Genomic DNA, 24,104 nt, shown 5'->3' with positions numbered 1-24,104 from the left:
AAAATCAAAATTGCTTGCTCTACAAACTGAGCCAGCCAGGCATCCCTGGTCTTCAGAAATTTGAGCATAATATACCTCAGTTTTATTTTGTTTTTGTTTATCCTGCTTTGCATTTGTAGTCTCTTGAATCCACAGATTATTATTTTTCTCCAAATTTGGAAACTTTCTGGCCATTATCTCTTCAGATACCCTCCCTCTCTTTACCAGGGCCTCCAATTACACATGGTTAGACTATTTGATATTGTCCTACAGGTCACTGAGGCTTTATTCATTTTTCTCAGTCATTTTTTTTATATGCTTCAGTTTGGATAGTTTCTTTTATTATGTCATCAGATTTACTAATATTTTCTTCGTTAGTATCTAATCTACTATTAAGCCCTTCTGGGAAATTACATACTGTATTTTTTCCTATGGTACATGTTAGACTCACTAAATTAGGTCATAAAAAGGTATACGAGGTTTTCCAAATATTAAAAAAGTAGTGTCATTAGATGTTTTTCTTTTTTTAAGTTTATTAGTAATCTCTACACCCAATGTGGGGCTAGAGCTCACAACCTCAGATCAAGAGTCGCATGCTCCACAGACTAAGTCAGTCAGGGACCCCTAGATGTTTTAATTGTGTGACTTGAAGTATCACTGACCAAACAGCTTTTGACAGGATAATGTATTTCCCTTCTGTGTGTAGATATTTCCCCCTATATTAATTGAGGTTTTGATTGGGTTAAGGTTTTAATCTGCTATAATGCGTGTGTATAGTTTTTTTTTTCCTTTTTATAAATCTCGTTATGAAACTTCTCAGGAGAATTTCCAAAAGTGCTTATGGACCAACACAGAATCTAGATTTCCTGAGGGTATCTCTGGGCTAACTCTAGTAACTCGTCAAATGGATCATCTCCAGGATGAAGTCTCAGGCAAACATTAAAGTCTGTATGTGTTGAGTAGCTGCCTAAGCCTATGCAGTAAGAGAGAAGAAGGGAGGACTACTCCTTACCCCAATCTCCAGCATATTAGAAACGACTCAAAGATGTGTGGACATATATAAAGTCTAAGGAGGGCAGGCACTGGCAAATAGACTGGACTCCTTGCAGAGTCAATTATATAAAGCTCAGACATTGTTTTAGTCACGATTTAGAGGCTATTTTTTCACATCCCAAATTAGGAATTTGAACACCCAAACTACATGTAATAATGTAATAACTACTAATTTGATCAGCTTTCCAATACCTATTTAGCTATATTGTTTCCCTCAACTCCAAGTCAGTACCTTGGCTCATATTTAAACTGGTCCTAAAAACTCAAAATTCCTCTGTATCTGCTGATCATTCCTGAGCTATTCTTTCCCAAAGCTTTTATTTCCAGGAATCATCAAAGAGAAGTACCCTTCTCCCCACCCCACCCCTGCCCCCATTCTTCTTATTAAGGACTTTCTAGCTGTCACCATCAGAGGGCGACTTTCAATAATTTCCTGTATCTAGGCTCCCTCTTGGGGTGTAATTCCAAATTGTTCCCAAATATCATTCCTTTCCTCTCACGTTAAATCTCTCTGGGACCTAGTCATTTTCCCAGACCTACCATCATCAAAAACATCTTCCAGCCCTTCCCTAACCTAGTCCCTAAATGTAAAAGCAGTTAGGTCCAGCTATAAAATCAAAGGAACATTCTTCTTTTCTTTTATAGAAGACCAGCTTGGACATTTCAGATCTGTCTTCCTCCTCCTTTCTTCATTCATCTGCTGATAGGTCCCTGGGTGGCCTTCTGTCATTTCTAAAGCTAACGTTCTCAAGACATAGTTCTCTCTTCATCTGAAACACCCAGTAGGTTGGCCCTACCTGCTGATCAGGACCCTTCCATCGTTTCTGGTCCAGCTTGACTCCTAAATGGAGACATAGCAGAGGCAGGCTCAATGGAGTGAATGTTCAGCCTTTGAGATGGTATTATTTTATTCTTGTAAGCAGGAGCCTCTTCCTCTTATCTAGTCATCTCAATACTGCTATGGTCTTCATAATGCAATTGGGTCGTAACTAATGGATATGTCAAGGCCAAACTGAGCACACAGAGCGGAGCATGGGTAGGTAAGGAAATCCCCCAGAGAGGCTGTGGAGACGCCTTATAAATCTCTTGATTCAGGTTCCACCTTGATATTTCCTTGCACCTAGTATTTCTTCTTTCTTTCTTTACTTTTTTAAGATTTTATTTATTTATTTGAGAGAGAGAGCAAGAGTGTGAATGAGCAGGGCGGCGTGGGGGGAGGGCAGAAGGAGAGGGAGAAGCAGGCTCTCCACTGAGCAGGGAGCCTGATATGGGACTTGATCCCAGGACCCCGGGATCACAACCCGAGCAAAAGGCAGACGCTTAACTGACTGAGTCACCCAGGAGTCCCTAGTATTTCTTCTTTAAAACAAGATTAGAAGGAAGAAAGTTTGGGATGGCTGTTGAGTACCACAAACAGTGTTTATAAATCAAACCCCAAAATCTCACATAGTCTATGTGGAAATTTTCAGTTGAGTCAGTCACTTTTTCAGTCAACAAATAGTTGCTGAGTGTCTACTGTGTACCAAGTACTGCTCTTCCAGGCACTAGGGATACAGTAGTGAACCAAGCATGCAAAATTCTTGCCACATTGGAGCATACATTCTCATGAAGGAGATGGATAATAAATGAACAAGTATATACATTCAGATAAATATAAGGGTTTCGAAGAATAATTAAGAGATAGATTATGACTGGGAGTGAGTACCTATTTGGGGTGGTTAACCAAGGTCTCTCCTCTAAGGTAACACTAACCTGTAAAAATGAATGAAGTGAGGAAGAAAGTCATAGGAAATTCATGGTGAAGAACGTTCCAGAGAATGGAATTAACAGAAGCCCTGAAAGGGAATGACTTAATATGTTCAAAGAATAGCAATAAGTCCAAGATGGCAAGAGTCATCAACATGATGAAGAGACTAGCAGGAGATGAAGTTTGGGAGGGATGGGGAGAATCACAGAGTCTTGGATAACATGGCAAGAAGTTTGGATTTTAAGTGTAATAGGAAGTTATTAAGTGGAAATTTCTGTGATCTTTTTTTACATTTAAAAGATCTATCTATAGGGGCACGTGGGCCCTTCAGTTGGTTAAGCATTTGCCCTCAGCTTGGGTCATGATCTTGGGGTCCTGGGATTGAGCCCATCACATCAGGCTCCCTGCTCAGTGGGGAGTCTGCGTGTCCCTCTCCCTCTGCCCCTCCCCCTGCTCATGCTCTCTCTCTCAAATAAATAAATCAAATCTTAAAAATAAATCTATCAACAGAAATACATTTGCTTCTTTCTTTCCTCTTCTCCTGTGTGTCTTTTTCACTGTCTCTGGGATTAACTAAGTGTTCACGAGGACATAGGTGAAGCAGGCCCAGCTTGCAAACTCAGGGAAATGGAATACTTAGGCAGTAGCTCATGGATACTTCCTAAGGGCCTGAGAAAGATCATTCTGAAGTCTTTCTTATAAAATGCCTAGGATTTCCTAAGGGAAGTGGAGCTGATCAGAGCTGCTGATGTGCAGTCTAATCTCTGCCTGATGTGTTGTTCACTCCCGAACATTACTTCCCTTTTATTCCCTCTTCCACAAAGAAGACTCACCTCAAAGAAAGCTTCAGTTATGTTTAGGCAGCCCAAAGTGAATGGGATCAGGGCTTGGATCAGGGTGGTTGAAAAGCATTTGGAATATATGTGGAAGATGGAATCATATAGGATTTGAGGATGCGTAGATTGTGTGTGTCACTGAGGGAATGAGAGGAAATAAGGATAACTTCAAAAGTTTTTTTGCCTAAACAACAGAATGAATGGCAATGCCATTTACTGAGATAGGAAAGACTGAGGGAGAAATGGGTTTTTGAAGGGGAGGGAGAATCAAGACTCATTTTGAACCTATCAAGTCTAAGATGCCTGTTAGACAACCAAGAGCAGGTATAAACCATAATTACATATAGCTCCCAACCAGAATGTAAGCCCCAAGAGGACAGGGACTCTTGTCTGTTTTGTTCACTACTATATCCTCAGAAACTAGAATAGATCCTGGCACATAACAGGTTTTCGGTAAATATTTGCTCAATAAACAGACAAATAAATGAATAAATATAAGTCTGAGGCAACAGATACCATTTTTTAAAAAGATTTTATTTATTTGATGGAGAGAGCACAAGCAGAGGGAGAGAGAGGGAGAAGCAGGCTCCCTGCTGAGCAAGGAGCCCAATGTGGGACTCAATCCCAGGACCCTGGGATCATTCCCCGGGCCGAAGGCAGCCGCTTAACCGACTGAGCCACCCAGGCGTCCCCAACAGATACCATTTATTGATAAATTACTGAGAGAAACCAGGGTCCCAGGGACCTCTTTCTTCTATCAGAACTCAAATGCATCTCCAGTCACAGAACTTTTCCTGAGACCACTCGTATATTTAAAGCTCTCAATTTTTCCCCCTTGTTGTTTTTTCTGTGCTCCTCATATCCCTGACACTCTAGTGCTAAACTGAATGAAAGTTCCACATAAGTTTGGGATGCCTGGGTGGCTCAGTCAGTGAAGAGTCTGCCTTCAGCCCAGGTCATGATCCTGGGGTCCTGGGATGGAGCCCATGTTGGGCTCCCTGCTTGGCGGGGAGCCTGCTTCTCCCTCTCCCTCTGCCTGTTGCTCCCCCTGTTTGTGCTCTCTCTCTGTCAAATAAATAAATAAAATCTTAAAAAAAGAAAGAAAGAAAGAAAAGAAAGTTCTGCATGGAAGGCGCCTGGGTGGCTCAGTAGATTAAGTGTCTTCCTCTGCCTTTGGCTCAGGTCATGATCCTGGAGTCCTGGGATGGAGACCATGTTGGGCTCCCTGCTTGGTGGGGAGCCTGCTTCTCCCTCTCCCTCTGCTCCTCTCTTGCTCACTTTCTCTCTCAAATAAATAAATGAGTAAATCTTAAAAAACAACAACAACAACTCAAAATAGATAGCTTCTGCTCTCTCTTGTGAGTAGATATCCCCATATTTTTAAAAAGCTTTTAAATTCCAGTATTGTTAACATACAATGTTATATTAATTTCAGGTATACAATATAGTGATTCAACAATTCTGTACATTACTCAGTGCCCATCATGGTAAGTGTACACTTTAATCCCCATCACCTGTTTTACCCATCCCCCCCCACCTCCCCTCTGGTAACTCTCAGTTTGTTCTCTATAATTATGAGTCTCTTTCTTGGTTTGTTTCTCTTTTTTTCCCTTTGTTCATTTGTTCCTTAAATTCCACATATAAGCGCAATCATATGGTATTTGTCTTTCTCTGACTGACTTATTTCGCTTGGCATTACATTCTCTAGCTCCATCCATGTTGTTGCAAATGGTGAGATTTCATTTTTTTAATGGCTGAATAATATTCCACTGTATATGTATACCACCTCTTCTTTATACATTCATCAGTTGATGGACATTTGGGCTGCTTCCATAATTTGGCTATTGTAAATAATGCTGCAGTAAACATAGGAGTGCATATATCCTTTTGAATTAGTGTTTTTGTGTTCTTTGGGTAAATATCCAGTAGGGCAATTACTGAGTCATAGGGTAGTTCTAATTTTTAATTTTTTGAGGAACCACCATATTGTTTTCCACAGTAGCTGTACCAGTTTGTATTCCCACCAACAGTGCATGAGGGTTCCTTTTTTTCACATCCTCACCACTGCTTATTGTTTCTTGTGTTTTTGATATTAGCCATTCCAACAGGTGTGAGGTGATATCTCATTGTAGTTTTGATTTACATTTTCCTGGTGATGAGTGATGTTGAGCATCTTTTCATGGGTCTTTTGGCCATCTGGATGTCTTCTTTGGAGAAATGCCTTCTGCCCATTTTTAATTGGATTATTTGGTTTTGGGTTGTTGAGTTGTATCTGTTCTTTATATATTTTGGATACTAACCCTTTATCCCATATGTCATTTGCAAATATCTTCTCCCATTAGATAGTCTTTTAGTTTTGTGGATTGTTTCCTTTGCTGGGCAGAGGCTTTATATTTTGATGTAGTCCCAATAGTTTATTTTTGCTTCTCTTGCCCTTGCCTCAGGAGACATATATAGAAAGAAGTTACTGTGGCCGATGTCAGAGAAGTTACTGCCTGCGCTTTCTTCTAGGACTTTTATGCTTTCAGGTCTCACATTTAGGTCTTTAATCCATTTTGAGTTTATTTTTAGGTATGGTGTAAGAAAGTGGTCCCATTTCATTCTCTTGCATGTAGCTGTCTGGTTTTCCCAGCACCATTGGTTGAAGAGACAATTCTTGCCTCTTTTGTCTAAGATTAATTGACCATATAATCGTGGGTTTGTTTCTGGGCTTTCCATCCTTTTCCACTGATCTATTTTTGTGCCAGGACCACACTGTGTAGATTACTACAGCTTTGTAGTATAACTTGGAATCTGGAATTGTGATACCTCCAGCTCTGTTTTTCTTTTTCATGATTGCTTTGGCCATTTGGGGCCTTTTGCAGTTCCATACAAATTTTAGGATTATTTTTTCTAGTTCTGTAAAAAATACTATTGGTATTTTGATAGGGATTGCATTAAATCTGTAGATTGCTTTGGGTAGTATATTTTTAATAGATCTACACACAGGGGCACCTGGGTGGCTCAGTCGGTTAAGCGTCTGCCTTCGGCTCAAGTCATGATCCCAGGGTCCTGGGATGGAGCCCTGTGTCTGGCTCCCTGCTCAGCAGGAGGCCTGCTTCTCTCTCTCCCTCTGCCTGCCACTCTGCCTACTTGTGCTCTCTCTCTCTCTCTCTCTGTCAAATAAATAAATAGATAGATAGGTAGATGGATCAATAGATCGATCTACAAATAGATCTACAAAATTTCATGGCCTTGAATGCCCAGATTCCCAATTCCCAGCTCTTCTTTATATATCTCCATTTCTGGCAGTCTTTCATAGTTCCCTATTTAAGCCAGAGTGGCTATTACTGCTGCTACATTCTCCTCCTCATAAAATTCATTAGCTCTGAAAATCATTTTCCATTCATTCATCTCTGAATAATGCTAGTTCTGTTCAGATTTGGTGTTGGTCAAAGCTGAGATGAATGAATTTATAAATCCCAGTCCCCCTCTGCCCACGGATGGAAGACGGGTTGCCAGGCGAAACGCCCTGCCCAGTCTCTAGTTTCTAGCAGGCTTTCCTTTTTGCTTTTCTGAGGAGATAACTTTCTGGGCCCCCCCAGCCCCCTCCCAGACCCCCCCCCTCACCTGGTGTCTGCACCAATGTAGAACACTAACACGGCAGTCACAGCCTTCACTGCAGCCAGGCTGTGGAAGTACTTGAGCTACTAAACATTCCTACAGGCAATTAATAAATTGTTTATTAAATTAATAAATAATTCCTACAAGCAATTAATAAAAACATGCAACAATCAGATGAGTTCAAAATACCAGAGGTTTTTTGTTGTTGTTGGTTGGTTGGTTGGTTGGTTGGTTTGCTAGAGGCTAGTTTGGAGACCTATGGCTAAAGTCTGAATATAAATCTGGCTTCCTAATACATCCCCGTGAACTGGAAAGACATACCCGGTCACTGATAAACAATGGGTGTCTCCTGACAAAGGAAGAGCCTCCCCAGATTATTTACTACATGTTGCTGGCAGGCTGTTTATAAAAGGAAGCGACAGGAATGGGACAAGCTACCCTTGCTCAGCCCTATCTGCTATTACTTTTTCTTTTAAAAAAATTATTTGAGAGAGAGAGGGAGAGGGAGCATGAGCAGGGGGAGGGGGAGGGGCAGAGGGAGAAGCAGGCTCCCCGCTGAGCAGGGAGTCCGATGCGGGACTTGATCCCAGGACCCCGGGATCATGACCTGAGCTGAAGGCAGCTGCTTAGCCCACTGAGCCACCCAGGTGCCCCCCTCTCTCTATGTCTTTATCAAACTCTCGGATTCCTAGTAGAGAGAATCTGGTTGGCCATCTTTGGATAGGTCATCCAGGGCTAGGAGACAGAGGGGAGTAGCACAAATTTGTGACTCTTACAATTTTTCACTCCTTCCTTAGTACCATAGCCTTCTCAAAGGCCTCTCCGTCTTTCCAATCTATGGTTCACACTGCCACCATTTTCATATTTCCAAAATATATGTTGTTTAACATATCTCCTGATTTAAAATCCCTCAATAGCTCTTTATTACTCATAGAATAACCTACAAGCTTCTATCAGGGACTACACTCTAGGATTTGGACCCTAGCTTCCTCCCCAGTTTCATCTCCTGCTACCTTTCTGTTAAATCTTATGTTCTAGGCATAAGCTATTTGCAGTTCCCCTATTCAAGCCATGCTTTGTTCTATTCTCATGGTTTTGCTTGTGTTGCTGCCTGTTTCTCAAATGCCCATTTTCTCTTCTCTTTATGTGTTTAACTCACACTCACCTTTCTAGGCTCAGTTTAGATGTTCGTTCCAAATGTCCCAGGGTTTAGTGCTCTTCCTCTTTGATCCAACAGCATCTGAACAGATCTCTGATATAGGCATTGCAATCTGTTGCATTGAACTCTTTTTTTGGTCTCTCTTCCTGGCTAACCCGTGAGGTCCTTGAAGTCAAGGTCTTTATCTGGTCTATGTTTGATTCCCATTGCCTAAGCCGGTGCTTAACATATCATATGAAATAAACAAATGCTGATTTTTGAATCCCTTATATACAAAGCACTGTGGGGGGAACAAATGTATATAAAATTCACATATCACTTTTTTTTAAGATTTTATTTATTTGTCAGAGAGAGAGAGCACAAGCAGGGGGAGCGGCAGGCAGAGGGAGAAGCAGGCTCCCTGCTGAGCAAGGAGCCCGATGTGGGACTCAATCCCAGGACCCTGGGATCATGACCTGAGCCAAAGGCAGCTGTTTAACTGACTGAGCCACCCAGGTGCCCCCACATATCACTTTCAAGATGTTTACTGCCTAGGAAGCAAACAGTATCAGCACAGAAGACAAGTACAAGATACTATAGAATTGTATGCACACACACACACACACACACACACACACGCACACGCACACACATGCCTGCAGGCTAGAATTGGGATTGGATTATCTGGAGAGTCTTCTCTGAAGAGGACAGACCTCAGTAGTAACATAAAGAAAGAGGATTCAAATGGTTTAAAGAGGTGGGGAGAGGGTTTTAAGTATGGGGAATAAGAGAGAAAGTGCACTGTATTTGAGGAATAGGGTGAAAACATTGGCTAAAGTAGAGGTTGATTAAAATATGGTGACAATGTCAGGGTGTGTATAGGGAAGTCATAGGTTAGAAAAACAAATTGGAGCAGATCTTGTTTAAGTATATCTTTGTGCTGACTCCAGCATAGAACTCCTCAGCATTCTAGATTGCCCGTTCATCACAAATTCCTGTGTCTCCTCCAGAATCAAGAAAATAATAAGACACTTTCAAAATGGAAAGTTTCGGTACCAAGGGATCTCCCTTTCCTCAATGAAATAGGGTTTCCTGATGTCCTTTAAGGTATTGTACACCAGATCTTTCCCTTTTTGTTTCGGATGTGGTTTTTGTGTTTGTGTGATTTTGGTTTTTCCACCCTGGGTAGCAAAAAGGTAGCCCAAGATTTGTACCTCCCAATTTGATGGCTTCTATTTATTGTAGTTTCAATATACACATGAATTGGACTCACGATTCCAGTAAACTAAAGGTGAGAAAAGGGTGAAAAGCTCATTAGTCTATTCCCCTTGAGGGAATTTTCAGAGTTGAGCTCGGTCTAGTCATAAACTCTAGACAATTGTCTTTAGGGTTTATGTCTAGACAATCAAACTAGATATAAACCTTAAACAATCACTTATTGGCACTGTCAACACTAACACAATCTTTCCTCCAAACCCGCAGGCTTTATAGCAGCTTGGGCTGATAGGTCTATCAAAGTTCTACTTAACTGCCAAGACCCCCATAATTCAATCCCATCCTACCTATATCCACTTTTATGTCTTACTACCTAGAACAACAACAACAAATACCTTCTAGGTAGGTGACTTCACACACCATCTTACAGGGTCATGGCTCAAGCTCCACATCTTTTAGGAAATGTCCCTCCAAGCCTCACTGACCTCTCTCCTCTAAATGGTGGCTTGTACATCATCAACTTTTAGCCTCCATTTTAAATTGTCTATATAAAAAAAAAAAATGTAGCAATTCCTTGCCACCCTCTCCGCACATCCACATATACACACACTTTCCCTAGCTTCACAGGCCTAACATATGGGAGCGTGATTGTATTGAAAGGGGAGATAAATGAAAGCACCATTGTTCTCCAACTTTCTCCCACGACTGGCCCATGAGTCAATTTTATTTCAGGTCTTAATGTAGGGAAATCTTACCACTGTCTAAAGGAATTAGAATATTATCTTTAAATCATTTGGTTAACTCTCTTCATTATTTCAAGGCCCCAAGAGATGAAATGATTTACCTAATACATTAGCATGTATTTGTCATTCTTGTTTCACATTTAATGGTCACTTCCTCTCCCCCCCACCCCTTCCACCCCACCATTTACCACCTAAGTTCTTGAGGACAAAGGTCATCATGTCTAGTGCATTTTCTGCATTCACAACAACACCTACCAGTCTTCTCTTTTTCCCACACAGGATCAAGAACGGGGCTGGGCACTTGGTGTGCACTAAGGAAGGAATAGATTGAATTGAGCCCCTGCAGAACGTGGACTCTTTGGAGGCACTGAATTTGGCCTCTGGGTGAATACTTACCTTGGATTGGCCCACTTAGCAGTGAACAGCAATGGGCCAAAAGGGACATACCAAGTGTGTAGTTTTGTTTGCCCCACTAAGTTATAAATACCATTTTATACAGGCGTATGTTGTAGTATGGCCATACCACCCTGAAAGCTCCCAATCTCATCTGATCTTGGAAGCTAAGTGGGGTCGGGCCTGGTTAGTACTTGGATGGGAGCCCATATCACTTTGAACAGGTCTAGTCTCAGAGTAGACTCTCATTAAAAATGTTCTAATTGACTGACTGTCCTCAGGTCAAAACCCAGATCTTGGTGTGTGTTTCATGCAGCAACTAGAGTAGCATTATCAAAAGGAAAGGTCCAGACTGTCCTTGTCAACAATGCTGGACTGAAGGAACATTTTTCCCACAGCTCTATGCCTTATGTTGGCCTTAAAAAAGAGTATCTGGGATCCTGTGCTCCCTTTGAAATAATAAAGAAGCATTTTGAAAAGTGCTATAATAAAGATTGTAGTATATTACTATGAGATAACTTAAGGTAATAGGACACATCAAAAGGGTACCAACTTTAAGATGTTAACTGGGGATGAACTTATTTTGGTCTACCCACAATGTGTCACCTGCTCCCCTTGAGACTATGTTTTAAGACCTCTGGCATGAGTTAATGATGAAGTTGGTAGGCAGCAACAGATGGAAGTGAGCCAGACTTGGATGGGACTTGATACTGGATTCGGGATGATTTGTACCACCCTACAGCTGTTGACCTGCCAACTACATATCTTGGCTATTTCTACTTTTCTTAGTTTGGTCCTTGCACTACCATCCTCATTTTTTAGAGGAGAGAGGTCTACTTCAAGTAGTCCCAGGCTCCTCCTTTAATGTAAGCTAGTTTAATACCTAAATAGGAACTATCTCCAAGGAGGAAGCAGGCCATTTATTTTAATCATTAACCCAATCTTACTGATGAGCATCTTTCACTATGTTTAGGCACTAAATGGGTTTAGTAGAATTAGTCAAGGAATCTAAAATACTTTCTTACTAAATATTGTAACGTCTGTCTCCCTCTTTTCTCCAAAAGGAACTGGTATCTGGGTAGGGGATCACAAAGTAAGAGAAAGAACAGAGTATGAGGATATTTGCCATTGATGATTTTATCATCTTAGTTCTAGATAGAGAAATCTAGATATGGTTAGGTACAAGAGAGAGCCAGTAGTCCAAGCATGGTCATTAAGAATTGGAAATTTGTGCTCATGTCATCAGCATATATACTAAAATTAGAATGATAGAAGATTAGCATGGCACCTGCATAAAGATGACATGCAAATTTGTGAAGTGTATTCAGTTGTGGACTTCCACTAATAATATCCATCTCATGGAATCAGTTATTGGCAAAGGTAGAGTCATTTCCCTGCAGAGAAGAGTAGGCAGGTAGGCATTCAAAATAGTAGGTGGTCTTTAAGGATATTGAAGGTCCAGTTGCCCAAGAGAATGTCCTTAAGCAGTCTACTAGAGCACTTTCTCAAGTTGTCTGAAACCCCCAAGAATTCAACTTACCAGATGTCATCATGTCTCCAAGAGGTCCCACTTGCTTAACTTTTCAAACTGAAGTTTTGTTTTCCCCCAACATGCAGGCTGGATAATGAATCCTATTCTTTACTCTACATATATATTCAATTAGTGATCCCCCAAATTGAGCTCTTCTAAGTCAGGCTCCCAAACTTCGTTGAGGGAGATTGAGAACACACCAAAGACCAGGCCTCAGAGTAAGAAAATACAATTGGATATTCTGCTTCTTTTTTAGGTTTCAACAAAGCAAATCAAACATTCCAGGAACAAGCTCAGTTAAACCTGAGAGAGGAATAGTGATTGACAATGATGAGGTAAGAAAGAACATTAGAAGAAAGAGTTAGAATACTTTATTTTTTTAATTTTTTTAAATTATTGATTTATTTGACAGAGAGAGACACAGCGAGAGAGGGAACACAAGCAGGGGGAGTGGGAGAGGGAGAAGCAGGCTCTCTGCAGAGCAGGGAGCCCAATGTGGGACTGGATCCCAGGACCCCAGGACCATGACCTGAGCTGAAGGCAGACGCTTTAATGACTGAGCCACCCAGGTGCCCCAGAATACTTTATTTTTTTTAAAGGTTTTATCTATTTGACAGAGACACAGCAAGAGAGGGAACACAAGCAGGGGGAGTGGGAGAGGGAGAAGCAGGCTCCCTGCTCAGCAGGGAGCCCCCATGCGGGGCTCCATCCCAGGACCCTGGGATCATGACCTGAGCCAAAGGTAGAAGCTTAAAGACTGAGCCACCCAGGCACCCCACGTTAGAGTACTTTATAAGCTGGGTTCACAAACTTCCTGTTGAAAAGCAAAAAGGGGTTAAGATTTATATAAAGAGCAAGGTTAATTTATCCTAATTTTATGAAAGGGAAACAGAGACTTAGAAAAGAGTACTTAGAAAAGAGACAGGGACATATCAGCAACAAATCAGGGCTAGAAGCCAGGGACCATAAACCTATCTTAGAAACCTGACTTAGCTAGACTTTATGCTCTTCCCCACCAGCCCCCTCTCAAAAAAAAAAACAAAACAAAAACAAAAGCCTACAAAAGAAAAGTTTTCACATCTTTCTCTCAAAATCTTCTGAGACTTCTATGATTCTGAATATATACATCCTATCTGTGAAGCAGATTGTTCATAATATATCTTTGTTTTGAACAAAGGGACTTCAGTTTTCCAAAAGGATAATAAAATTAAATCATTGCATCTTTGGATTTATCTCTTCCCATTGTTCCTCGTGGAATGCATGGCATGGCTCTGATAGTCCTCCCGGTCTGTCCCTTGTCCCCCCAGCCCCTGGGCATTGCCAGCCCTGGCATTTTCCTCCCCTCATGGCACAGTTCTGTCCCACCCTTACTTCCTCCCTCTTTTCCATTCACGTTCATGATTTTCTCACCTTTCAATGCATGTTCCCGTCCCTCTGCACCCCATCTTACCATATCACCTCCTGAGGGGCATGGCAATCTTTGGAAATGCTGATCCAAACACAGGATTGTGCCTGCTCCTCTTTTTCTGATTTCTGATTATGCCCAGCCCAAAGGCAGTAACTCAGAGCTTTTCCCTCCTTGTGTCCTCATCCCTTTGACTCATCTCTGGGTGACCTACAGCTGAGCTAGAGGCTAGGCAACAACACCAGGGTCAGGGAGGGAGAGGCAGGAGGACCAACAACTGTACAACCAAGACACGCCACTCCATCCATCCGCCAATCACCAGCACGTCCACCAGCGGAAAAATGCAAAGTGGTGGACAGGAGTATTACTGACATTCAGTTATTTTGGGGCAACATTTCTGGAAGAATCATGTACTGTAGAAATATAGCAAAATGCACCATTGTTTCTTCCTTCCTCCATATGTCTGCCTCCATCTCGGCAGGCAATGGTCCCTGGGGCTCCCTTCCACTAGGACCATTAGGTGATTGCCCTTTCACGACTTGCTTTTCTCCTCAGAGGGTGTCCTCCATGTTGATTTTCACCTGATTTCCTATAGAAATGGAAAGGGCAGAGGGAAGAGTTCTGATGCCTTGGAGTGATTTGTCCTCATCTGAAATTTGATGCTGCCATTACCTACTTCCCCCTCATAGCTTTACCTGACATCCATAAAGTGGGTCCACATGTCCATGTACAAGTTTCCCTGTTGGGATGCCTCAGAACCTAGCTCTCTTTGCTGTGGCCCACATTCCAGAGTCCCAGGGTGCAAACCTTGAAGCACGGTGTTATCCTCACTTAATTTAAACAAGAGACCAGTTTTTAGTCAGATGGAGGGGAGGTGAGGAATCGAATATTGTTTAGGCTTGGTGCAACTTGAAACCACTGATTTCAGTTATTGTCTCTAGATTTGTGATACAGTCGGGCAATCAAAATTTGTTCTGAAGAACCTTCAGCATTATACCGTCCATCCAAATTTGGTAGGTGGATTCATCCCCCCACGGTCCCTAAGAGTAAGGTCCAGCAGCGGTGCCACCAGCTTCTGTGACTGCACAGGCTCATAGCACAGGGAAGCAGAGCTGTCCTGGGACACTTACGCCAGGGGCAGTGCTGAGTATGGTGACGGTGAGGGACAAGGGAGGAACTGGGAAGAAGGTGGTCCCTGCAGCTGATTTTTTTTTTTTAAGAGAGAGTGCGCAAGCATGCACGCGCAGAGGTGGCGTGGGAGTGGAGGGGCAGAGGAAGAGGGAGAGAGAGAATCCCAAGCAGGCTCCACACCTAGCATGGAGCCCGCTGCAGGGCTCAATCTCATGACCCTGAGATCATGACCTGAGCCAAAATCAAGAGTTGGACACCCAACCGACTGAGCCACCCAGGTGCCCCACAGCTGATTTATTTTTAAGTTGAGAAAACCTATTTCTAATCAGGAGGTATTCTATTCTCCCCCTCTCTAATCCTTTGCCTTCTGCCTACAGAAAGAAAAGCAAATTTAGTGGGATGGCCCCTTCTCCCACTACATCTTAAATGACATGTTATCTTTTGTGACTTCTTTTCCTTTATAAGGTTGTGCTTATTAGACATGTTAATGTGGTTGTGCCTGTGGAGAAATGTTGGTGGGTGGGAAGATGTAGACAGGCACTGTGTTGGGCTCCCAGAACAAGGAAGGAACTTTGGTCTCTGGCAATTTCTCCCTTTGTCTCAGAGAGAGTTGTAGAGAAGGCCATTTAGGTTTAACATGGAAACTTCTGTTTGCCCCATTGTGTTGGGCAAGATGTGATGCTTTTTCAGAAGAACTAAGTCATCTTGCTCCTTTTATGTGGAAACTTTTCCAACTCATTTCCTCACCCCTTAGACTATTTGTGGGGACTGCTCTGAGGGCAGAAAGGGATGGGGAGGTTCAGATATTTTCTGTAAAACAAATTTCAGAGCAGATTTGTCCAGCCTATGTACAGCCTCTGTCCCTCCCCTAGCCAATTGATTTGTTAATCTTGTCTTGATCTAATCCCTTTGTCTCTCTGGAAACCTCTGTGTTGCTCAGGCCCAGTACTATGAGCCTTTGAAGCCCACAGCCCTGCAGAAATTCCTGGCTCGAAACAGGAAAATCAGAAGCTTCATGTTAAAAGTAGCAGAGTATGATCAGGATAAGACCTTACTGATTATGACCAACAACCCACTTCCCTGCCCAACTGACCAGCAAGGAAAGGACATGGCCCCAAAATACTTAACCAAGGAGTTGCTGCTCAAGGTAATGACACATGGGGAAGCATCCTGGCATCCTGAGGAAGGATCCCCAGGGATTGGGAGCTAGCTTGAAGAAGGGAGTTAAATTAACAGGGGAGATGGTATTCAGGAGCCAGCTTCTTCCTTCTTACTCCTTGCTATGTACTACACACACACACACACACACACACACACACACACACACACACACACACAATCTGGAGAGCCTAAGAAAGACTCAGAATAGCACAAGCTTGTGTCATGAAACTTCATTGCATGGTCCTAATTAGAAATTGTTCCTCCTTGGCCAAAGACATTTAGTTTGTAATTAACCAAAAGTAAAATAGCCACTGGCTTTCTAGTTGAGTATAAAGCAGTAAAGGATAAATCGAGAAATGAAGAATGAGGAACAGAAATAACTAAATGGGAAATGAGTAAAGGGTTATTAATGCTTTACACCCACTGTTTTTGGGAGTCAGGAGAAGTGGAGAGGAACAGAGCAGAGAATTTACTATCATGGCAGCCAGACATTTGGGACTTGGTTCTACACTATAGAAGTTCATGTTCAATCCAATAAACAATTGCTGAACATACACTAAACAAAGAACTAAAATATAAAGATGCTTTCAGAATAGTTTCTATCTGGAAGGAACTTGGAGTCTAGTAGGAGACACTGCTCAATACATGAGAAATATACAAGTTCTTATAATATACCAGGATTTATGGATAATAAGAGAATATGTGAGATACAGAACTGAAGTAGAGTAGAGCTCCGTATCTTTGTTGGTGGAAAGGGAGTCATCAGAGAGGTTTTACAGAGGAGGAATCCCCTGACAAAAGAATGGGAGAACATCCCCATCAGAGGAAAAGGCAGAGGCATGAAGACCTGCAAAAGTGAGGTGCATTTACAGAGATGTGAAAGAGTAAATGGGGGGGACATAAAAGGTATAATCAAATTGGTATTTTAGAAAGAATGTTTTTGGAGGTTGGGAAAAAGATGTGTTCACTGTGGAAGAGATACAAATCAGAAAGATTAGTTTTGATGTTACTACAACAGTCAAGGTGAGAGATGCTGAAGAATTGGACTAAATAGCAGAGGAAGTGAAGAAAATAAATTTAAAAGATATTTAGGAATCAGGATCTAAAAAAGATCTTGACAGCCTTGCAAGCAGGCCTACTACGACAAGAAGAAATTGAATAAAGTGAAAGTGCAAACAGAAGAATCTAAATATCACAGAAATTACCCAAGACAGACCCTTGTGATACAATGTGGTGAATTTGAGGTTCGTGTTTCCTTAGGTCCTAGATGAAGGGCAGTAAAACCTCCTCTCCAAATGGAGGGTAAAATGCTGATATGCGGTGATAGATGCTGAACATGAGTTCGTTAACAAATTCATTGCCTATGGTCTCTTGGATCTCAGAATTTGTGCCCTTTGAGCATAAACTCAGTGGTCAGTTCTCAGTGGTTATGGGTAATGTACACTGAGAGAGGAATGAATGCTGGGCTAGGATTGTCCTACTCAAGGTAGAGAAGGAAATACAAGACTATCGTGTAGCTTGATGTAAGAAGAACTTTCTTCCAACAGCTGGTACTATATGAGCCTTCCAAATCATATGCAGGACCTGATCACATTCATGAGCAAATTGTGCTACCAGCCAAATTGTAGTAATAGACAGAGTTAAGGCACTGATTGTCAAAGACTGACACCATGGTAATTCTACAGGCTCTCTGGAACAAGTGCCCAAAATCTAGAATGCTTCTTTCATATTTACGCTACAACCCCCCTTTCCCTTGCTAGACAAATATGACAGTATTTAGTGAGCCTAAGACTGTATACAAAAAGAGCATTCTTTTGCTATGCGCAGGCACGTGTATAAGAAAAGGGTGGGTTCCAGCAGGCAAATTGAAGATCGGAGCAAGCATGTCTGTTACAGGCATGGCTAACCTCACAGCCTCTTCTAAGTGAAATGGCCCTACCACCATCCATGAAGAAAAGGATGCCCTTGTACAACTAACTGGGACCTAAGGGGGACACCAGACCCAGTGAAGCAAAATTCATAGGCTGATCAGTGACCCGTGGTACAGATTGGTATCCCGAAATGAAAACAAACAAAAAACCCCCCAAAAGCCAAAACCAAACCCTCACCAAAGTCAACCAACCTATCAACAACTAAAAATCCCCAGACGGATCAGATTCCTGCTTCCAGGCACCTGAGTTGGGAAAGGGGAAGATGAAGGCAGTGGGAATGAAAGCTGAAAGGACAGGTAGAGAGAAGCCATTAAAAAAAAAATTAAACCAGATGGAAGAGGGGAGTATAGGGACCATGAAAACAGATATAAAGTTCTAGAGAAGTAGAAATGAATTAGCGGAAGCTACAGGTAGAAGAAACATACAGAATACAGGTAGGGAGTAAACACGGTAGAGAGAAGGAAGCTGACAGGGAGAAAGTAGGAGACAAGCTAATGATAGGGTGCTAGAGATGGGATATACCAACTCATGCTGTGGTAGTCCTTAGCGAGTGCTGTCCTGAATTCCAAATACTTTTCCACTCCTGTTTTTCTGCCATGAGGTCTAGCTCTGGTAATGTTTCTGCTCTTTTGGGGGCTAGACTCTCAGTTCCTAGGCACATGTGCTCTTAGAGTAAAACCTGTTTGTTGAGGTAACTTGAACAGAAGTTGCTCAAAACTGGAAGAGCTTAAAGAGAACGAGTACAGAATTTAAAAGACATGGTTCAACAGGAAGTATTTTTTTTTTCAAGAGGCTTTAAAATTCTGTGAGAAGCAGCTCAGTATGCGTCATTTAATCAGTCTGGTCATTCATTTATTCTTTCATTGATTCAACAAGTATTTATTGAGCACCTAATTTTGTGCCAGGCACTGTTATGGGTGGTAGGGATATATCAGTGACTACACCAAAATCTGCCCGAATGAAGTTTAATTCTAGTGAGGCAGACAGACTTTAAGTAAGCAAACAATCACACAGATACTGTAGAATGTGATAAAGCCATGAAAAAGCAAGATAAGGGAATGGAGCACGATGGGTGTGAGGGGCAATTTTAGATAGTGTAGTTAGACGAGACTCTCAGAAGAGGTGATGACATTTGAATAGACTTTAACAGGGTGATGGGATGTGTCCTGCTGTTGCTAGCATATTGTTTTCATTTCAGATTGCCACACATTAGGAAGAATACAAACAGTAGCTTTCTCAAATGAGTTACAGGAAAAATCAGGAGAATAGAGAGCCCAAAGCCAGATCACAAGAAGTTCAAAATAGGGGCAATGTTGAGCCTAAGAGGGGAGAAAGAGCTTAGGAGGAACATGATGGATCTCTTCAAATTCTTTAAGGACTCTGCGGAAGAGACACTGGATTTGTTCTCTTTGGGCTACAGGGTAGAAGTTGGCGGGGGGGGGGACAACCAACAGCTGAGCAAAGAGGAAATAGGTTGAGTTTTTAGGTACAGGAAGATTGGCCACTTGATAGTAATATTGTGGAGGGGATAAGAGAGTCAGATGAATGGTTAGACTGGGTGACCTTTAAGATCTTTCCTTAAAGTCTTTGATTCTATGACCTTTAGTAATGGTGAAATGATAATCTCACAAAACATCCCATTTCATGACCTTTCCACTGCAGACAGAGAATGGAATGTGAATGAGGCAGTCATCTTTGAGAAAAGAAGGTAGAGTCCCATGGATTTCCTTCCCAATTTATTACCAAGTGCTCGGTTTCCTAAGTGATTCACTAACTGAATCCTTCTCAAAACTGGGTAAAGTCTTCTACCATTCACTTCAAAGGGCCATTGGGCAAGTCCAGTCAATGGCTTAAGGCACCGACCAAGCTTTGGACATGTCATCTGGCAACAAAACAAATGGGTACAGAGTTCCCACCCCCTACCTCTCATCTGCAGTTTAGCGTTCTGTGGTTTCAGTTACCCACAGTCAACCTGGGGGCCAGAAGCAGATGATCCTCCTTCAGGAGTAGCCTAACGCTAAGTCACGATGCCTAGGTCACTCACCTCCCTGCATCTCATCACGTGGGCATTTTATCACCTCACATCAGCACAAGAAGAAAAAGGGTCAGGGCAGTACATTATTTCAAGGGAGAAAGAAAGAGACCACATTCACATAACTTTTATTACAATGTCATTATTTTATTTTATTGGTTGTTATTAATCTCTTACTGTGCCTAATTTATAAATTAAACTTTATCATAGGTATGTATGTATAGGAAAAAATATAGCATGTATCTAGGGCTCGGTACTATTCATGATTTCAGGCATCCACTGGGGGTGTTAGAATGTATCTTTTTTTTTTTTAAAGATTTTATTTATTTATTTGAGAGAGAGAGAGAGAATGAGAGATAGAGAGCACGAGAGGGAAGAGGGTCAGAGGGAGAAGCAGACTCCCCGCTGAGCAGGGAGCCCGATGCGGGACTCGATCCCGGGACTCCAGGATCATGACCTGAGCCGAAGGCAGTCGCTCAACCAACTGAGCCACCCAGGCGCCCTTAGAATGTATCTTCTATGGATAAGAGGGGTCTGCTCTAGTAGCCCACTCAGGGAACTGCTTCCTTTTCTTTTGATTTCAGTCCCTTCTTCCCTCTCTGACAGGTTTTGTTGCATCATTTTAGAGGAATTGAAGTTTAGTCCAGGAAATTAGTTCAGTTGCAAGGGCTCATCTTACTCCCTCACTTACTCTTCTTTCCTCTGCTGCAGGAAAGTTATCGACACCAACCTCCTGAGAACTTCTGCCTACCCCTGATGTCTCAGAAAAAAAAGTTAAGGTCTGGGCTGAAACCAACCTTTCCTATGACCCTGTTGGAGGATCCTACATCCAAGCGAGAACAGTGGTTTAGGTGAAGTCCCAGCTCTTGTACTCATTTTCTTCCTATCATTTCCTTATTCATGTCACTATCTCTTTTCATCACAATTTAACAAAAGCTTTTTGATTGTAGGAAATATGTACAACTGCATAATAATAAGACAGCTTTCCTACATGACCCCCAACCTCATTTATACCCTAATGAAAAGAAACGATAATGCAAAACTAAGGTTTTTCCACTGAGAATGATGTTCAAGAGTGAAAAGAAGTACTCAAAGATCTATGAGAGGAAATAGAACAACATTTTCTCTCAGTGCATGCGAAGGGCTGTAGCTTAAGAACAATGTGCTAGGAGATTTCATTTGAAACTAGTAATAGGAGCAGCCCCCATCTAATGTGGGGAGGAGAGAAGAGATTTTATTTTGTTTTTATTTTTAAAATTTTTAAAATTTTTATTTTTTAAAGATTTTATTTATTTATTTGAGGGAGTTTTTTGAGGAGAGAGAGCCAGAGAGCACAATTGGGGTTGGGGTGGGGGAATGGCAGAGGGAGGGGGAGAAGCAGGCTCCTGGCTGAACAGACAGCCCAACATGGGGCTGGATCTCAGGACCCTGGGATCATGACCTGAGTCGAAGGCAGATGCTTAACTGACTAAGCCACCTACGTGCCTGAGAAGAGATTTTAGAGTTCCTTCACAGATTTACAATGCTAGGTTCTAGAAGCATCCTTTCCACTAAGCAATACTCCCACTCCATACCAATGAGCACTCTCTAGTGACTGTCCTTTCTTCTCCCCCAGAATTAGAGTGTAGTGATTCCATTAACCCCCTGGCCTAGGATCTACTAAATGAGCTTTCTTTCTTAAGGTTTTCCACCAACAATGATTTCAAGAGTGAAGGGACGTATTTAAAGGTCTATGCTTTGAGGAAACAGAAAAAAATGTACCCCCAGCTCAACTTTGCTTCAGTCTGTAAAAGAGATATGAGGAAAGATGGTAAGTTTCTTTCTTTTAAAGCAAAGGCTTACAGATCTGAGATGTGGGCAAGAGGGACAACCTTTTGGGGGCAAGAGATAAGGACAAATCAACATCTCTTACGGAGGTTCTGGAGACTGTTTTTCCTTGTAGCCTGGAAGTTAAGAACTGTTAAAAGGCCTGAGTGATGCTAGGCTTTGGACCCTGTTACACCCTCAAATTTCATTTCTTTTCTTTTTAACCCTCAAATTTCAAGAAAGCTCTAGGATAGTGTTTCCCAAACTACCCACCTACCGCTTTAATAGTTTTGGCCATATTGATGTATTATTTGCCCTGTTATTTATATAATGTTTTTCTTTAAAAGTTTTTTGTTGTTGTTGTTCCTTTCTTAATACTATATTATATGATATACTAGGTACATGTTTTTTCCTGACAAAAATTTAGTCAAATTTATAATAACTAAAATTTAAAATATTCATCTATGTATCACCCAAATCTGCCTTGTATAATGCATATCACACTTTGTGGAAAACTGTTCTAGAAGGACCAAAGGATAAGTCTGTGGGTTTCAGAAGTTCATGAGTTTCTTTGGGGTCGAGGCAGGACATGGTGTGGAAGGGGTTTGGGATAAGGTTTATGGAAGAGAATGCAGTGACAATGCTCCCCACACATTATCATTCACTTAACATTTATGGGGCACGTATAAGTGTTGAGCACTTATCAAGCACCAAGACTGTTTTTTTCCCCCCAGCCCTGGAATAATAAGTAGGGATATTTATTTCCTTCAAGGGAAATTCCACCCCTCCACCGAGGCAAGTTTTGAGCTTTATAAGCAAGATAAGGTGAACATAAGTTAATAGCACATTTAGTAAAGCTGGAGTTAAATCTTAAAATGACTATATGTAGGATATCAGCAGTTTGGTTTAAGTCAATATTGGGGAAAGAATTTCTCTAGAATCTAGAATCTAATCTAGATTAGAATTTCTCTAATTTTTCAAGGGCATGAACCCAATTTACATTTCTAAACAGAACACTTAATATCTCAGTCTATAGCAATTAGTAGATTTTTGGTGACTTTACAGTTTCTCCCAAGAAAAGTGAGTACCTACTTACTTATGCATCTAAAGGGCCCCTTGTGATGCTTTCCCTAAACAAAGACAGTGGTGGGGGGGGAGTGGCTGTGAAGTTGAAACAATGTCTTCGCTTCAAGTAAAAGAGACTGCTAACAAACCCTCCTTCTGCCAATAGCCAGTCATGTTCCATGTTTGCCAGGCATCCAAATAAAGAAAGATTACGTAGAAAATGGTTTGGATGGGGGCCATAATTGGATGGGGGCTGCTTAGGAGGCCGTCCAAGAGATGGATGATAGGGCCAGAATGAAGGTGATAGCAGTAGGAAGGAGGAAACAGATCCAAGGGATATTTACAAGACATACTGCATCAAAAAAGTGCGAGGGATGGAAGCAAAAAGAGCCCGGGATGGAAGCTTCCAAGGACAGACAGAGGTCGAAAGAGAATCTGGATAAAGTGAGGACACTGAAGCCAAAGGTAGAAACAGTTTCTTAGGTACACTCTCAGACAGGAGAACGGAAAACTACATGCAACTTTAGGAAAAGGCTCAGAGGAATATGAATGTACAAGCGAATGCATCTTATTAAGAGTTATCTAAGTGTCAATATGGTTGCAGGTGGAATCATTTGAAAGGGGTGGGATGAAACAGGGAAGACTCCAAACTGGCAGTGTCTTAAACTGGGTTTTGATGAAGGGAAGGGATCCAGAACTATAAAGAAGGTTGGGCATGGTAGTCCGTGGTCCAAAATTTACCCTCTTGCTAAGAGTAAAGACCAGCTTCCTGGTCCCTCCAAGTGGGTCGCTTTCCTGCCTCACACTGAGTGTCCTTTTAGATCCTCTGGAAATCCACATTTACCAAGGTGCCCTGTGCTTTGTTGCAGTCGCCAAGTCAGGGAGTGACCTGCCGACTTCCAAGCTGATTTGGGAACCACTAACACTTTCGTCGCTCCTGGAAGAGAAACTCACTAGAACTCTGCCAGGGGAGAGCACCTTCCGCAATGGAAGGGCCCAGCAGTGGGTTATTAAAAACGCCACTGTCGTCAAGTGAAAACAAACCCTTCAGGCTTCCCCGCCTCGGTCTCCAGAGACTAAGGGGCCTGCAGAAGTCACCATCCAGGGCGTGCCAACCAAATAAAATCGCATTCTGCCCGCTCCGGGCTTGAACTGCCCGGTCGCTGGCAGGATTGGCCAGGGCCAGCCCCAGTCTCCGACCTGTCGCTGCAGGGGCCGGGACGCAGCCCTGGGGCCTCAGCGCCTGGCCCCGCCTCCGCCCGGCTGGGGGAGGAGGAGAGGGCGTGGCCGCGTCCCTAGGGGACCAGAGCGGCCGCGACAGCCGGGGGAGGGCGG

The 24,104-nt window shown here is 42.3% G+C and overlaps 1 protein-coding gene and 1 non-coding gene across 2 annotated transcripts; both read left to right on the top strand.

Annotated features, from left to right (window-relative positions):
* The first annotated feature begins 9,362 nt into the window (after positions 1 to 9,362).
* TSGA13 (testis specific 13) lies at positions 9,363 to 23,901 on the top strand. Its single transcript, XM_025854928.2, has 8 exons — positions 9,363 to 9,463; positions 10,594 to 10,764; positions 12,495 to 12,573; positions 14,585 to 14,656; positions 15,715 to 15,921; positions 20,610 to 20,749; positions 21,581 to 21,708; positions 23,639 to 23,901. The coding sequence occupies exons 2-8, from the start codon at positions 10,742 to 10,744 to the stop codon at positions 23,803 to 23,805; spliced, it is 816 nt and encodes a 271-aa protein (XP_025710713.1). The 5' UTR covers positions 9,363 to 9,463; positions 10,594 to 10,741; the 3' UTR covers positions 23,806 to 23,901.
* LOC112811091 (U6 spliceosomal RNA) lies at positions 11,938 to 12,040 on the top strand. The gene has a single exon (XR_003204968.2). It is a non-coding gene; the product is annotated as a U6 spliceosomal RNA (small nuclear RNA).
* Positions 23,902 to 24,104: the final 203 nt, after the last annotated feature.

The sequence above is a fragment of the Callorhinus ursinus genome, unplaced genomic scaffold (assembly GCF_003265705.2).
Source record: "Callorhinus ursinus isolate GAN/ISIS: 27379988/994484 unplaced genomic scaffold, GSC_fseal_2.0 scaffold12, whole genome shotgun sequence".
NCBI lineage: Eukaryota > Metazoa > Chordata > Mammalia > Carnivora > Otariidae > Callorhinus > Callorhinus ursinus.
Note: the sequence above shows the minus strand (reverse complement) of the source record. Positions and strands in the feature narration are given on the sequence as shown.

Excerpts from the sequence above, each read along its gene's own strand:
- TSGA13 (XM_025854928.2), top strand. The coding sequence starts at position 10,742 with ATGGGCCAAAAGGGACATACCAA. Across the intron at positions 10,765-12,494 it reads GGCCAAAAGGGACATACCAA|GTTTCAACAAAGCAAATCAA; the intron begins GTGTGTAGTTTT and ends CTTCTTTTTTAG. Across the intron at positions 14,657-15,714 it reads ATACCGTCCATCCAAATTTG|GCCCAGTACTATGAGCCTTT; the intron begins GTAGGTGGATTC and ends TGTGTTGCTCAG.